Raw genomic sequence first — 17,853 nt, forward strand, 5'->3', positions numbered from 1 at the left:
TGTTGCTGATGAGGGTGTAGATGAGGCTTTCTTTCCTATCTTCGATATGTTCAATGTACTTGTCATCTCTAATACTCAAAAGGGGTTTATCAAAAATGGGAAACAAAATAATTATTTTTACATAGCTAGTAACTATTTCCCACACCTCCTGGTGTACCTCCTTCAACTCTCTGGTATTATATCAGTAAAGATATACCCACACTCACAAATTTCCAATCCCCCTCGTTTAATAAACAGTATATCTTTTGGTCTACAAAGTTGATAGCTCTATCAGGTCTATTTGTTACTCATAGGTCCCTTAATGGTAGGTGCTTCCTCAATTTCTTCTTCCTCCAATGGTCAAATTTATAATCCATGTAGGTCTGTCCACACTGTTAATTATTATAATCCTTTTTAAAGATCCTTTTATGAGTTAAAATTTGTAATCCACCATAGCCCCAAAACCCATCAGGACACTAAGCTTTCATTTCAAAACAGTACCTAGATAAAAGCACAATTTCCAAGTTCACCAAGAATATTTCTCCTTCTTTTTTCACTTTTCCACTATTCAAACTGGTTAATGTCCTCACAAATTGTTGCTGGATATCACAAGAGTCTTTATTGAGTTTTTATAAATAGTGCATCAGTCACTTCCTTTTTGTGTACACTCTTCTAGTCAGTAGATAGCGCCCTTACTCTTTTTTTAATGCCAAAAAAGCTATTCCTTAGGTGTTCTAAATCCAACGTCATTCCAAAAAATAGTAATAAATATATTCCCAATAGTCTTCAAATATTTAAATTCAGTGCCGGAGACCAGGAAACTCCTACAACTTCAGTTATTATAGATGTACTCATACTTGCTAATGATCAATTGATGAAGAGCATTTTATTAGCAGTACTTGACTGGTACTTTGCCTCATTATACTGTGGAAGCACTGAGAAATTTCCTAATGGTGAGGACAATTAACCAGCAGAACAGCTTGGCTTCAGTAGTTGTGCTGCTCCATCACTGGAGGCTTTTCAGAAGAGGCGAGACAACCACTTAATCTGTAATGTTGTAGGGTCTCCTTGGTGGGCTACAACATTTTTAACAACCAGTTTTCTGCCCTAATGACTGACTAGGTGAGCATGGCTGGGTGAGTGCCTGGGTGTGGCCAACTCAATATCACTCACTGCACCTGGCCTCGCCTCCTGGCCTCAACAAGATACAATATTTACTACTACTGAACATCTTTTAACAGTGGCAAGGAAAATCACAAAACAGAACAAACCTCGCTGAAATCTTGCTTCGCAATGGGAATTTTGGCTCAGTTGTGGCTATAAATCGAGGACTACTCCTAACGAGAATGTAAGATTAGAAGCCTACTTTGCTCACTCCTTTGGGGTGACTTTCAAGAAACATTTCAAGAAACTTTCAAGAAAGATTTTGGGTGCAGATGGTGGCGGTATCACCGAAGTTGGTTGGAAACCATGCTCAGATGAGGGCTGCCAGAAGGAGGCGGGGAATCTGAACAAGGGCAGTGCTCACGGTGAGAAGGCCTTTCGGTAGCTTCTCACACAAGAAGGCAGGTGCTATCCAGCTGCCTTGGGAGCGAGGGGGAATAAAGAGGCCCCCCAGCAGGCCAGGTTCACTCACTCACGTGCTTTGCTGTCCTGGCTCTTGAAAGTACCCTTTTCTCTTCCTGGCTCCCCTCATCCCAAAAGCACTCTCCTCTGCTAGCAGCCACTGCCTTCTCCCTCTCTCCCTTCGCTGCTCCACGGCCACACTTTTTATAAAGGACTTTTAATGAAACCTCCAATGCAGCAGCCAAGATCCAATCCCAAGCAAAAAAAAAAACCCAGCTCTTTCCTCCCCACCCAGTGCATCAGCTTCATCTCGCTAAATTGGGCGAGGCCTGAGGAAGGATGAGAAATTTAATGGGTGGGGGGGAGGATGAAAAGGGAACAGAGCGAGGTCCATGAAGTAAACTCGAGTTTTTTAGTTTGGACTAGCAAAAGACGGCAGTGGCAAGGAATACAAAGGCCCACTGGAGAAATGGCGCAGCTCTTGGCCATCCAGGCTTCAAAGAAAAGTTTGCTTCAGGGAAAAGGGCGCAACCTGCTTTCTAAAACAAGATCCTGCTAAGCTCCAGTTCCTACAAAACAAGCTGCATTGTTCAGTCCGTGCGTCCAGCTCCTGACTTTCTAAACCTTCCATCCCCTTGCTTGCTTCCAACATGGACTCACTGGCTCAGCTCACTTACCTCCATCCCATTTCTCCTCCTTCAGAGGCCCCTTGCTCACTGTCCCCGCTTCTTCCCCAACAACCGCCTCTTTGTCCAAACGTACACACAACAAACACACACACATCTCATGGTGCTGGAGAGACTCCCCCATACCTCGACTCAGAGAATATCCCAGCGCCATGAGATGTCTGCGTGTTTGCTCTGTGTGTCTGTTTGAAGCTGAGAAGGAGGAGAGGACTTGGCTGAACTTTTCTGCCTCCCTTCGCAGTGGAGCGGCTTGGAAAGGCGGCAGCTGCGGCTTGGAAGACAGCTGATGCAGCCTGTCCCTTTATGGTTCCCACGTGCGGAGTGACTAGGACCGGGAGAGTCAAACCCTTTTCCTTTGGTGGTGGCAGCCCCACTTGGCTGCCTTTGCACAGGGCCAGACAGTGGGCAGTATCAAAGTACCTTAAAGCAGGGGTCCCTAACCACTGGGCCGCGGACCGGTACCGGTCCGTGGATCACTTTGCACCGGGCCGCAAAGAAAATAAAAATAAAAAATAAAATAAAAATGGCGGCTTTCTTCGCCTTCGGTGAATGCTGCTGGGATCAGGGTTCAAGGACACAAATGAAAGAAGGGGAGGGAGGAAGCAACCAAAGCCTGTCCTACTCTCTGGCTCAGTGGCTTCAGTTTCCTCCCGCCTCGTTCCTCTATCGGTCGCTCTCTCGCTCCTCCACCAGCCCAGGAAGAAACTGCTTCAAAGAAGCCGGCAGGGTGGGGGTGAACGGGCGCTTCGGAGGAGCTGCGCCGACAGGAAAAGCCACCCTGCCGGCTTCTTTGAAGCAGTTTCTTCCTGGGCTGGTGGAGGAGCGAGAGAGCAACTGAGAGAGGAACGAGGCAGACACCTGAGGGATGAGGCTGAGGGAGGGAGGGCCGAGAGGCGGGGCTTCTCAGCCATCCTGCAGGGACTTGTCCTGAGCCGCGGAGACAGCCGTGGGCCGCCGCCGCCCAGCGCTCAGTTTTGAAGGCGCTCCTCAGCCAGGCGCAGTTGCTGAATCTGCAGCTGAAACCCTCCGTTTTAAATGTCCCAATAGAAGAGAATATCTGTCGCTCAGGGTTGCAATGAGGAGGCATTGGCGCTCCCTGAACTTGGTGGTTTGCTGGCAGACGTTTTATTACCCGACTAGGTAACAACACCAGATGTTACCTAGTCAGGTAATGAAACATCTGCAAGTAAACCACCAAACTCGGACTCCTCCTCCCCCGGTCCTTGAAAAAGTGTTTCTGCGTGAAACTGGTCCCTGGTACAAAAAAGGTTGGGGACCACTGCCTTAAAGGGACAGGCTGGAGCGGCTGCCTTCCGAGTAGCTCAGCTGCCAAGGGAGGCAGAAAAGTTCAGTTAAACCTTCCCCACCTTCTCCTACTCGGCCTCAAACATAAACACAGGGCAAACAGGCACACATCTCATCCTGCTGGGATTTTCTGTGAGAAGACAGCGCATGGGCGAATCCCTCTGGCACCGTGAGATGTGTGCGTGTTCTCTGTGTACGTTGGGACGAAGAAAGAGGCGGTTGTTGAAGAAGTGGGGACAGTGAGTAAGGGGCCTCTGAAGGAGGGGAAACGGGATGGAGGTAAGCGAGCCGAACTGGCAAGTTCGCGGTGGAAGCAAGCAGGGTGATGGGTGGGGGGGCAAAGTTTGGAAAGGCATGCATCTCACGGCGCCCACTCACCTCTCTTTATTCTTGGGCAGGTTTTGGATTTCACTGTCTCAGCAGGCCATAAAAACCTCAGACAAATAGTTCTATGATCCCACTCACTTGTAAACCTCTTCCCTTGTCGGTGCCCTCCTCGGTCAACTGCGGAGAGGTCATGTCTTCCGGGAGCAAGGAAGTCAGAGCTTTGGCAGACTTGAGAACCGCTGAGAGGGAGCAGGGCAGTCAATAGCATTCGAAAAATTCTATGCACCCCAGGGTGGCCCTACAGCCAAGTGCCTTATCTTCATGGGCAGCTGTGAGCGGGCCACATGGGCCGCATGGCAGGCCATGGTGAAAGCAGGCAAGCAGGGGAGGCATGGAGATCAGCTGGGGCGCATGGACAGTATGGAGTGAGCGAAGGAGCCGGAGAGCAGCTGGGACACAGGACTTAGTCTAGCCACCGGACAAGGCAGGCAGGGTAAGATAAGGAGTGACTGGGAAGGGCGAGACAGAGAGGGTGGGGCCATCTAGGGGTGGCATTTGCCAATTTGCCGAACTGTGCATAATCTTAACTACCGGTAACTGGTGTGAGCCAGTAGAAGCCCATTTTGGGGTCTCCTGGTTGAGCAGGGGTTGGATTAGAAGATCTCCAAGATCCTTTCAAATTCTATGACTCTTTTCTGTTGCGATGATATTTTTATGTCCTGATAAGTAAAACCAAAGATATCAAAGAGGGAGTTCTTTCTTTTTCACTTCCCTGTATTTGAAAACAACCCTTTGCTCTTCTAAGAATTTGTGATTGACCCAGTCAACAAATGAATTTCTTCATTGAATGGATATTCAAACTTGGATCTGGGTAGCCTTCCATGTCTTAAATGATTCATGATTAATGTAAGAGCTTATTGGAGCATTGTGGCATGTTTGCTTTGTGATTGTAATGTAAACATTTTCTTTTTTTCTCATCTTCTGCAACCATTTTATGCCCAATTAAAGATGCCCTTTTATTTGAATCTTATAGACAAAGAGGATGTCAAGAAGAGAACTCTGGACAACTGACGATAACAAGCGACACTGAAAAGCAAAGCAAGTGAGTCCAGAAATCAAACTATTTTCCATTTCCTTCAGAGAGCTACACAATTCTTCACCTTCCTCAGTAGGTGAGAGAGAAACTAGAGAAAATCAAGAAGAGATTTCTAGCTGGGAAAAGTAGTGTGTGAAATTCAAGCATATATTACATGAAAAGTCAAGGGAGATTATTTTTCCATTCAGCAAAAGAGAGAAATATCTTGAAGTTACTGGGGAGAAAAAGGTCAACTGGAAAGCCACACAGAGCAGACAGCGTTACAGGCCTCACTCTGGGAGGAAGAAACCGGCTTGAATCAAAGCACAACTAAACAAAGGATCATCCATATTTTTTCCTCTTCAAGAATATTAGTCATGGAAGAGCTCCATAGACATGCCTGTTGTGGGAAAGATACAAGTTGCAAATCACAGCTGATTATGCCTGAGAGGATCCAGACTGAAGAAAAACCTTACATATACTCTGAATGTGGCAAACCTTTGATCAGAACAACTCCAGCTTGTCATACACCTGAGAACTCACACAGGAGAGAAACCATTTGAATGTCTTATTTGTGAGGAAAGAATCAGTACCAATTGCAACCATATTAGCCACCAGATGATTCACACAGGAGAGAAACCCTTTGAATGTCCTGATTGTGGGAAAAGTTACAGTACCAATTCCAGCCTTGTGATACACCAGAGGACTCACACAGGAGAGAAACCCTTTGAATGTCCTCTTTGTGGGAAAAGTTTCAGTAAGAATTCCAGCCTGGTGATACACCAGAGAATTCACACAGGCGAGAAACCCTTTGAATGTCCTGATTGTGGGAAACGTTTCTGTCAGAATTCCCAACTTATTAGCCACCACAGGCTTCATACAGGAGATAAACCCTTTAAATGTCATGATTGTGGGAGGAGTTTCAGTCACAATTCCAGCCTGGTGATACATCAGAGAACTCACACAGGCGAGAAACCCTTTGAATGTCCTGATTGTGGGAAACGTTTCAGTCAGAATTCCCACCTTATTAATCACCAGAGGATTCATACTGGAGAGAAACCCTTTGAATGTCCTCTTTGTGGGAAAAGTTTCAGTAAGAATTCCAGCCTGGTGAAACACCAGAGCACTCACACAGGAGAGAAACCGTTTGAATGTCCTGATTGTGAGAAAACTTTCAGTACTAATTCCAGCCTGGTGATGCACCAGAGAACTCACACAGGAGAGAAACCCTTTGAATGTCCTGATTGTGAGAAATGTTTCAGTCAGAGTTCCAGCCTGGTGATACATCGGAGATCTCACACAGGTGAGAAACCCTTTGAATGTCCTGATTGTGGGAATAGTTTCAGTACCAATTCCAGCCTGGTGTGATACACCAGAGGACTCACACAGGAGAGAAACCCTTTGAATGTCTGATTGTGGGATGAGTTTCAGTCACAATTCCAACCTGGTGATACATCAGAGATCTCACACAGGGAAAACCTTGAGTCAGATTGTGAAAGTTTAGTAAATTCACCTAGAGCCAGCCCTTTGAATGTCCTGATTCCTGTTGTGGGAAAAGTTTTAGTACCAATTCCAGCCTGGTGATACACCAGAGGACTCACACAGGAGAGAAACCCTTTGAATGTCCTGATTGTGGGAAAAGTTTCAGTCAGAATTCCAGACTGGTGATACACCAGAGAACTCACACAGGAGAGAAACCCTTTGAATGTCCTGATTGTGAGAAAAGTTTCAGTCAGAATTCCCACCTTATTAGCCACCAGAGGATTCACACAGGAGAGAGACCCTTTGAATGTCCAGACTGTGGGAGAAGTTTCAGTCACAATTCCAGCCTGGTGAGACACCAGAGGACTCACACAGGAGAGAAACCATATGAGTGTCCAGACTGTGGGAAAGATCTCAGTAGCAGGGTTAACCTTCGAAATCATATGCTTATACACACAGGGGAGAAACCATTTAAGTGCCCCAAGTGTGGACGTTGCTTCAGGAAACATTCCGCCCTTATTTCACACAAGAAAATCCACCTGAGGCCCTAAGTGATGAGTGTAGAGAAGGCTTGAATTTCATTTCATAGTCCCATTGTAGGTCCAGCTGACTATTTAATTTGACTCCAAAGAATTTGCCTGATTTTTTGTAAACAAATATGTAATGACAGGGGACGCGGTGGCACAGAGGCTAAGAAGCTGAGCTTGTCGATCAGAAAGGTCAGCAGTTCAGCGGTTCGAATCCCTAGCACCATGTAACGGAGTGAGCTCCCATTACTTGTCCCAGCTTCTGCCAACCTAGCAGTTCAAAAGCATGTAAAAATGCAAGGAGAAAAATAGGGACCACTTTTTGGTAGGAAGGTAACAGCGTTCTGTACGCCTTCTGTGTTTAGTCATGCCGGCCACATGACCACGGAGACGTCTTTGGACAGCGCTGGCTCTTAACAAGAGGAACATCTCCCCCTAGAGCCAGAAACGACTAGCACATATGTGCAAGGGGAACCTTTACCTTTATGTAATGATATTAGATGGGAAGGAGAAAAGAAGAAATTGCAACATATTAGTTTGATAATGGCTTTTTGGCCATCGGCAGCAGCAGTTGCTGGATATTTATTTTTGCAGAAATTGTGAAATTATGTAAAATATTTTGGGAGTGTTCTTTGCATTTTTATCATGGTAGATTATAGAAATGCCACGTACAGAGTCCCAGTGTTTTTCTTTCTTGCCTGCCCCATGATTTTCAGCCCCAGAATTCTCCAGCCAGCATCTCTTTGGGATAGGAGCACTAGACTTTAGTTAGAGATTGTGGCTCCTCATATAATGAGAAAGCAAGAGAAGAAGCAGAAGGGTTTCAAAGTTTATCTTTTCCAAACAGTTCCAGGAATTCAGAGCACCAAGCACGTCTGTTCAGATTGTGTCAAGAATGAGGTACCCAAGTAGAAGACACCATATGAGTAGCAAATATATTGGAGGAGTTTGGGGCAGTGACAAAACCAGGGTAAAATTTCAGATGTAAAGGCTGTTGTCCTGGTGACCTTCATGGAGAAGAGCTGTAGGAATATTGAGTTGAAGAGAAAAGGGATTGTGATTTTGAGCACAGGATCTCCAGCTTTATTGGCAGCTCCTGCTGTGATCTCCTTTCCTTGCCTCCTTGTTAGCCTTTGATGCCTGGGGGTGAGAGGAGGACGAAGGGGCTGATGCTTTTGTGGGTCTCCTGCCTTGGTGGGGAGACCTGGGAGGGGGGAATTGTATAACAGATAATGTTTAATTTCTAAAATAGCATTGTTTAAGAATCATGAATAGCTTTGGAGAAAGAAAAATAAAGTGTCAGCATTTGTATAAACATTGGGACAAGGTGATACAAAGCTCTCTTCCCAACACAAGGGAGGCGTTTCCTGTTCTCTCCCAGGGCTCCTTATTTTTTTTTCAAAACCGTTTCTTTTAAATATGCAGGATTATCCTGATTTTGCTGGGATTAGAAGACTCCAAAGAATTCCAAGATTGTTTATTTCACCAACACCATTCAAAAAGCCAGGTTACAATCTTTTTCAGGATGTCACAATCATGTGATCCCTTTCAAGGACACCCAACAACCAGGATCAGGAGAAACCAAGAGGCTCTTGTCCAGAGTCATAATTTAGAATAGAATTCTTTATTGGCCAAGTGTGATTGGATACACAAGGAATTTGTTTTGATGCATATGCTCTTAGTGTTCATACAAAGAAAAGATACATTTGTCAAGAATCATAGGTATAACAATTGTTGTCATAGGGTACAAATAAGCAATCAATCATACTAGGAAACATAATAAGCGATCAAATCATACTAGGAAACAGACGAAAAATCATAAGTATACAAGCAACAAAGTTACATTCATATAGTCATAAGTAGAAGGAGATGGGAAAAACGAAGAATGTATATAATTATAAATTATAATTATATATAATTCCAAGTGATTTAGAATTTAAATGTGCAAAATTTCTACAATTTAAAATAGTATGTGTGTGTATGTATGCCTTGCGGGGTGGTGTTGGGACAACTGAATGAGGCTGAGTGTTTACTAGCCAGATGCCTTTCCTGTCGCCAATGCGGAGTTTGCAGCAGATATATTCTCATTGTGCCCAGAGAGAAATATCTGCCTCTACCTAGGATCAAACTCACAGCCTCCTGATTTTGAAGCGTGAGCTCCACCACACTAAAATAGTAAAAATATATTTAATCCATTTTCTTTCCTTGGTGTCACATTTTAGTGCACCATCTTTTATCATGTCTCGTCTTATTATAGTTAGGAGTTGGAAATGCTTACAATGATCCAAAGCCTCTGATTTTCTTACAGAGGAAATGGTCTACAGGGCGGAGTGAAAAGTCATAAGTCCCCACTCAGAGGAACAGTCCCATTGCCTCAGAATCAAAATTTGAAGCTCAGATTGAAAGGTGTAAAGTGTGTGTTTGGAGGATATTGGATTTTGAAAGCTGCAGCCTTGAATTTGGGGCTGGAGTAGCAGGAACAGCTTCTCAAGATTAGGGAGGTGTTGTGGCTTAAATATTTATGAAGTTCTTGTTTTTGTGCACAGCTGCTAAATGATTTCCAGCTCCATCCTATCAATAGAATAATGAAACATGGAAGAATAACTGGAAACATCCACTCTCCTTGCTTCCAAACCACATCTAGGTAGGAGAGATTCTGTCTATCTGCATCCTTGCAGAGCCTAAACCTCACTAGAGGGAAGAATCTCTGTGCAGCTTCCCAATCTCCACAGGAGTTAGATTTATTATTCCCAAACATTTTGGGCAAAAGACTTGAAAGGCACTAGTTTGTAGAAAGATGTACTGTATAAATTTCTTGTGGCTCTTAAGGATTAATGGAATATTTTTGATAATCCCATTTGGGAAACTACAAGGTCAGCATGGCAACTATGCGCTCTGTGAGATATGGTCAGGGAATGTAAACCACCTTGACCCACTGGACCAGAAATTCCTCTCTGATTCTTCCTCCTGTGCCCACTTAGGCCCAATTCAGCTTCTTGTCAGTGTTTACTTACAACAAGACTTTAAACTACTGGGGTGCAGGGCAGTGGTGGGATTCAAATATTTTTACCACAGGTTCGGTAGGCATGTCTTGGTAGGTGCACTTTGCATGCACGTATGCGGTATGCGCCAAACATGCACTTTGCGCAGAGCAGTAACTTGCCTCCTGCAAGCCTGCACGATCCCGGTCACTTCAGCAGCTGCTGCACGGCACTCTTCTGTGCCACGCAATGCAGCTGCGCTTCAAATTCAGAGGATAAAGGTGAGTATGGGAGCCAGATTGGGTGGGCTCAACAGTAGAGCCGCAGAGAGAACCAGTTCGGTCTCCGCTGCTCATCGCTGCTACCAGCGCGGCAGAACCGGGCCAAACTGGTAGAATACCACCACTGGTGCAGTCAGCTATTTAATCATCATTACCCTGACAGTTCAGGATTATCTATAGCTGAGGACTGGAAAAGAGCTGAGGATGTTCCCATCTTCAAAACAGGTAAAAAAAATCATCCAGGAATTTACAGACAAATCTGCCTGACATTAATAACTGGTAACTTCTTGGAAAACAAATCTGTGAACACCTGGAAGCAAACAAAATAATAACCAGTAGCCAACATGGGTCGAACAAGAACAGATCCTGCCAAACAAACCTTATTTCATTCTTTGACAAAATGACTAAATTAGTGGACCAGTGAAATGCTGTGGACATTGTATACTTAGATTTCAGTAAAGCATTTGATAAAGTAGATCACAACCTACTTCTGGGAAAGCTAGAAAAATGTGGGATAGACAGCACCACCACAAGATGGATTCCTAACTGGCTGACAAATTGTACTCAACATGTAATCCTCAATGGAACTACACCCACATGGAGGGAAGTAAGCAGTGGGGTATCCCCAGATTTAATTTTAGACCCAGCACTGACCAAAATCTTCATAAACTATCTAGACAAGGGAATAGAAGGGGAACTCATCAAATTTGCAAATGACACTAAACTGGCAGGAATTGCCAATACCTCAGAAGACAAGCTCAAGATCCAAAAAAGACTTGACAGTGATCCCCATCTAACAATATATTACACAGATAAAATTTTACACTTCGACAAGACAAACCAACTGTATAGGTATAAATTAGGTGAAACCTGGCTTAATGCCAGTAACTGTGAAAGGGATCTTGGAGTCCTAGTGGACAATCACTTAAATGTGATCCAACAGTGAGTGACAGCAGCCAAAATAACCAATACAATCCTAAGCTGCATTAATAGATAAAATTAAGAACACGTGAAGTTATAGTACTGCTTTACAAAGCGTAAGGGCACACTTGGAATACTGCATCCTTCTTGTCACCACTATATAAAAAGATATCGACTCTGGAAAGAGTGCAGAGAAGAGCAACAAAGATAAATAGGGGGCTGGAGGCTAAAACATGAAGAATGGTTACAGGAATTGGGTATCTCTAGTCTAATGAAAAGAAGGACAAGGGGAGACATGATAGCAGAATTCCAATATTTGAGTGGCTGCCATAAAGAAAAGGGGGTCAACTTATTTTCCAAAGCACCAGAAGGCAAGACAAGGAACAATGGATGGAAACTAATGAAGGAGAAAAGCAACTTAGAGTCTCCTGCTTGATCGGGGTTGGACTCAAGACCTCCGAGGTCTCTTCCAGATCTATTCAGATTGATTGATTGATTGATCTTGAAAGCTGCATCCTTGAATTTGCTGTTGAGTTTGGTGTAGTGGTGATGGTAGCAGGTAAGAAGCAGAGAAACGCTCAGTTCCAGTCCCACCTGAAGGGCAAAACCATCTTTTCAACTTTGGTCAGTTCTCTCAAGTTTGGGAAGCAGGAAAGAGGGGAAAACCTTTCCAAAAATCCTTGCTAAGGAAACTGCAAGGCCAGGCATCAAGACTGACCTAAAGGCACCAAAAACAAAGCTAAGTAGCATAACTTTTCGCTATTTCATGGGTCTCAGTTGCAAAACTCAGTTGCTATGAGTGAAAAACAATCTGCCATATAAACAACAAGCTTCTCTTCGCTACAAAACTATGTGACTGGGCATATTTTACTGAGGACAATGTTGTTGAGAGGATCATTAACCCTCCAAAAACAACACCTGGCCTTTTTTGAATTAATATCTCTCCTGCCACCTTAAGTTCGAAAGTGGTTCCATAGGTGGAAGGCATAGAAAATTTGTTGAGGTAGTAAATTGCCACTGGACTTTTAGGCTGGAACGTCATTCTTGTTTTCGATGGCGCCGTGGAAGCAAGAGTACCATTCCAATCCTAAAAGGCCACCAGAAACGACCACCAGACTTTCACCTTTGCCACCAAGAGTACCTGTCAACCCTAAAAGGCCGCCAGAAGCGACCACCAGACTCGCACCAAGAGGCTGAACTTGAAGATTGAACCTCAAGCTTTGCATGCTTTGCTTTGTTAGGTGCTTTTATTAATGTTGACTGTTTCTCTTAGTTATATAGTTATATGCTATTCAGTTAGTATTACTGTCTACTGCTTATCTTAGTTTATAGTTAATTTTTTCTTCTTCTTTTCTTTTAATAGTGGAATTTACAATTCCAGGCGGGGAGTGTGCTGTTCCAGCCAGTGTATGGGAATTGGATAGTTAGGTAGCAATTGTGAGCTGTCCCCTTGAGGGAATGCATCTTGGTAAAAATGTAGTTAAAGGTAATCCTGGGAAATGCAGTCCATGTCACGTGGCCACATCTGTAATCCTGATTGGTCACTGAATTGGTGGGTTGGGGGAGGTTTTCCTCACTCTTGCCTGAACTCTAACTCATGGCAGCTTCTTTCTATCGCTAGGAGATGGGTTAGGAGATAACCATCTTTTAGTACAAGGCAGATATACAAAGGATTGGTCATTAAAGAAGAACTTCATCACAAATGTGGGTTATGAGGATACCTGATGAACTAATAAATGTACTTTGTTATGGACGTCTTGTTGAGTTATCTATCTGCATCTGTACAGCTTCAAATCCACCTCTGTGCAGAAGGCAGAAAAGTAAAAGATTACTGTAACATACTGTAAGGAGCCCCAGACTGCTCCTGAGTGAAGGAGTGGAATGTCTGCCTGTTTGAACTGAGGTAACGGAATGTTAGGCAACTGGCAGTTCGAACAAAGTTCTTTTTTTAAAAAAAACAAATTTTATTAATTTTTGAAAAAAAAAAAAAAAAAAAAAAAAAAAAAAAAAAAAAAAAAAAAAAGAATTTTTTTGGGAAAAAAAAAAAAAAATTTATTTAAAAAAAAAAAAAATAAAAATTTAATTTTTTAAAAAAAAAAAAAAATTTTATTTTTTTTTTTTTTTTTTTTATATATTTTTTTTTTTAAATTTTTTTTATTTCTCCCTTTCCTTCTATTCAATTATATTTCTTTTACCTTGAATTATATATATTCATTGTATCCATCTGCCTTATTTACAATTTCATTATTCTCTTCCAACATTCTTCTAAGGTTTTAATTCAAACATAGACAGACATAACACAAAACATAAATACATAAAACTTCTTTTTGGAAAGCGGCTTACCCCGGGTTACATCTTTTTGTACAGACATAAATCAAATTCATGCTCACAAATATACTATTTCATATCTTATTTAACATTCTATATTTTCTTTTTTTTAAACAAATTTTTATTGATTTTAAAAACAAACAAAACATAAGACATCAAAGTATAAAACCTCCTTTCTCAAAAATTACTTATAAGTTTTAACAAGGCAAATAAAGCATTATTTTTTAAAGCAAAGTTCCACATTATCACATTTCCATTTAAACACATATATATCTTTTCCAAATTTCTCATTGTTTCTCCCTTCACTTTTATTCAATTATATTTCTTTCTATCAAGGTTTTATTAATTCTCCATCAAGCATAAACACACAAAATACAGAACATAAAACAAAACATAAAAAGATAAAACCTTCTTAATTATTATTTATACATGTCTTTTCCAAATTTCTCTCCCTTTAGTTTTATTCCTCCAAGGTTTTATTAATTCACAATCAAAACATAGCTAACCAAAACACAAAACATAAAACTTCTTTGAAAAGTGGCTTAGTTACATCTTTTTTTACAGACCTAAATCAAGTTCATGCTCACCTTATATACCATTCATATCTTATTAACCATTCTATATTTTCTATGTAACTTCTCCCTTCTTTTCACTCTCTTAATTATATTTTGTTTATTTCATCTTATTTCAAAATCATTATGTTTGTATCTTTTGTCCGTTCTTTTCCAATCATCTATTTATCTCTTCTCTTTAGCAAAGAATTTCCCCTGTAATCACTTTTAAGGTGTGACACCTTTCCCTAAAGTAACACTTAAAATAATACATAATTTCTATCCTGATTCTGCTTAGTACATTCTACATGTTGCATTTTGGAAAAAAAAAAGAATAATAAACTTATAATATAGTTAAGTATATAATTTCCATTCTAATTCTATTTAATAGTATAACTAAGCATTAATCATTTTACACATTCTCTTTAATATTTTATTAAATATTGAAATCTATCATTATAAAACATTTTAATATTTTAATATTTTGTTAAATCTTATAGTATTCCAATAGACTATTTCAAATGCAAATACTACAATACTATCTTATGTACTCTTGCAGAATCTTTCTTAAATTATACACTATTCTTTATCCTTTATCTATAAAAAGGATATCTTGTTTCAGATCGTGGCTTTTTTCCCCTTTTTCCCTCCCTTTCTTCTCCAGTCTGATCCTTTTGCCCCCCCCCCCCTCTTCTAACCTCCACCTTTTTAGCTTCCCCTCTGTTGTATTCCTCTTTTCAATTGCTTTCTAACATTGTACCTTTTTTTCACCTTATTTTTCTTTTTCTTGGTTGTTTTATTGAATCTTAAATTCTCATTTTTCCTTCCTCTCTTCCTATTTTCTTTCTTAATCAAACTTTTTTGTCCATTAAAAATGGCTTCCTTTTCTTCTTCTTCTTCTCCTTCTTCGTTAAGTATTTGCTGGTACGTAGAAACCGCCATTTCTAAAAAGTGGAAGACAGCTCCCAATGAATTCTTGCCATTTTGTTCTCTTAATTTTTCATATTCCATTTTTAGTTGATCCACAGATGGTGCCATTGTAATTTTTTTTGGAAACAAATTTTATTAATTTTAAAGACAAACAAACCATCATTAACCATTGAATACATAAAACTTCTTTCCATTATAAATTTTACAAGTCGAATAAAACATTATTTTATACAACATAATTCTATTTTACACCATTTCCATATGAACATATAAATATCTCTTAGCAAATTTCTCATTATTTCTCTTTACTCTTATTCAATTTCATTATTATTATTTTTTCCTATATTTATCCAATTTATAGTTATCATCTTCATTTCTCTCTGACTTGATTACCGTTATTCTCATCCAACATTCCTCCAAGGTTTTATTAATTCTCACACAGACATAAACACACAAAACACAAAAACATAAAACTTCTTTTAAGAAAGTAACTTGGCCCCAGATTACCTCTCTCTATATGGACTTCAATTAAATTCATGCTCATCTTATATACCATTACCTATCTTATTTACCATTCTATATCTTCTAGATAGCTTCTCCGCTTTTCACTCTTCTTAATTCTATTTTATTTAATTCATTTTAATTTAAGTCACTGTGCTTGTATCTTTTGTCCATTCCCAAATCATCCATTTATCTCATTCCCTATAGTAAAAAAAAAGAATTTCTCCTGGAATCACTAATCAGAGTATGATGCCTTTCTATCGTCCCCCTAAATTAACATTTAAAATAATGCCTAGTACCCAATCTGATTCTGCTTAGTACATTCTACCTACTAACTTTTAAAAAGAAGAAAAAATAATAAATCCAAAATGATTAAATACATAATTAAATAATAAATCTAAATATTGAATCTTATAACATTCCAATTATCTATTACAAAAACAAATGCTACAGTAATAAGTTTATAATAACATCAACACAATAGTCAATTAAACTCTTTAATTAAACTCAATATTCTAAACATTCCCTTTAATATTTTATTAAATTTTAAAGTCTATCATTACTAAACTTTTCAATATTTTAATATTTTATTAATTCTTATAACATTCTAGTTTTCTATTTCTAATACAAATACTACAATACCATCTTATGTACCTTGCAGAATCTTCTTTTTTAAATAAATTATACATTACCCTTTGTCCCTAAAAAAAATTCCTTTTTTCCCATTTTGTTTCAAACCTTTGTGGCTTCCCCCCCCCTTTCCCTTCCTTTCTTATCCCACCTGACCTTTTTACACCCCCCCCTCCTAACCTCTGCCTTGTTAGCTTCCCCTCTCTGTTGTATTCCTTTTTTCTTTTGCTTTCCAACATTGTGTTGATTTTGCATCTTATTTTTCTCTTTCTTGCGTGTTTTTTTATGTCTTAAGTCCTTCATTTTCCTTCCTCTCTTTCTCCTTTCTTTCTTAGTTAAATTTTTGGATTCATTAAAGATGGCATCTTCTTCTTCTTCTGCTTTCTCCATCTGTTGTGTTTGCTGGTAAATAGCAAGCACCATTTCTAAAAAAAGAAAGGCTTCTTTCACAGCGTCCTTGCCTTCTTTCTTTATTTTTCCATATTCCTTTCTAAGTTCATCAACAAGTAAAGCTATTGTAAATCTTTTCTTTTTTTCCTTCTTCTTAAAACAACCAAGATGTTTCAAAAGTTAGAACAGTCCCAAAGTCCCAAAGTCATCAATCAGTCCAAGCAAAGCACAAAGTTCTCACTTTCTCTTCCTGGGGTAATATCAATAAAAAGAAAAGAAAAGCCCAATCTGTATTTTAAAGCCTTGTTGCAATTAATTTCTAGTCTCAAAATCTTCAAGGCATCTCCTCCAACAAAATCTCAAATTTTTTTTTTGTCCTCTCCCTTCCCTCTTATCACAAGAAGCCAATTTTTTTGATTCCATAGGGAAGGAGAGTAAACTTTCCTTTCAGCACCTCGAATTTGCCACTTAAAATTCTCCTCTGGAAAGAGAATATCATTCAAAAAGTCATAGCTTTCAGGATGTTAGGTACATCTTAAAGTCCTGGGTCAGCCAAGAAAAACTTTCTCTTCACAAACTTTCTCCCTCTTCCTCCTGCACAGTCTTACCCAGCTGCCGTCTTCTTTGTGGCGGCCATTACAGACCGCCACTCCACCATCTTGAGAAAAGGGGGTTTTTCTGGCTGGGGAGGGGGTCTGCAACACCCCCAAACCCCTCTCCGGATCCCCCCTGTCTTCGGCTACCTCTACAGGGAAGCCCCAGCCTCCAAACCCATCCGGATCGGAGGCACCAAGACGGCTAGCACCGCAGGGATCGCGCAGTATCGCGAATCCCTGCCGCTGCCGACAAACCGGAAGTTCACATTCTATATTCTATATTCACATTCTATATATTGATATTCTATATCAAACACTTAGAATAATTTCCGTGCTGATTCTGCTCAGTACATTCTAAATACTACATTTTGAAATAATCAAACAAAATAAAGGAGTATTAAAGTTTATAATATAGTAAAAACGATATTTCTTAGGAAATTCAACTCTATTGTTAAATCTTAAACATTTTTATAAGTTCCCTTTATTGCATTATTAGCTCATGTAATATTTCAATTTTCTAACTCAGTATCAAATACTAATATCTACAATACAGTCTTATGTACTTTCGCAGAATCATTTTTAAGTTATATTTTACCCTTTATCTCTGAAAAAAACTTTTTTAAAACATCTTGTTTCAAACCTTTATGACTTCTCTTCCCTTTTTCCCTTCCTTTCTTATCAATTCTAGCCTTTTTGCCCCCCCATCTCTCAAATTCCACTCTCTTAATCTTCCCTCTTTGTTGTATTTCTCTTTTCTGTTGCTTTCTGACATTATCTCGATTTTTCTTATTTTTCCC

General features: G+C 40.2%; 3 protein-coding genes across 3 annotated transcripts in view; 2 read left to right on the plus strand and 1 right to left on the minus strand.

The window, feature by feature from the left end:
• LOC113426492 (uncharacterized) overlaps window positions 1-17,853 on the minus strand; it is an 807,865-nt gene that overhangs the window by 627,379 nt on the left and 162,633 nt on the right. The window lies entirely within an intron of this gene.
• The window catches only part of LOC113428606 (uncharacterized), a 53,278-nt gene continuing 40,319 nt past the window's right edge, over window positions 4,895-17,853 (plus strand). The window contains 1 exon segment of the mRNA XM_087954055.1: window positions 4,895-4,965. The gene's annotated coding sequence lies outside the window, so the exon portion shown is untranslated.
• Window positions 4,960-7,575, plus strand: LOC148131687 (uncharacterized). Its single transcript, XM_087953381.1, is given in 3 exon segments — window positions 4,960-6,300; window positions 6,303-6,351; window positions 6,484-7,575. Coding segments are annotated over 3 exon segments (1,281 nt in total). The 5' UTR covers window positions 4,960-5,556; the 3' UTR covers window positions 6,972-7,575.

The sequence above is a fragment of the Notechis scutatus genome, chromosome 2, assembly GCF_049901735.1.
Source record: "Notechis scutatus isolate UNSWTSFEM ecotype Mainland chromosome 2, rNotScu1.2, whole genome shotgun sequence".
Lineage (NCBI taxonomy): Eukaryota > Metazoa > Chordata > Lepidosauria > Squamata > Elapidae > Notechis > Notechis scutatus.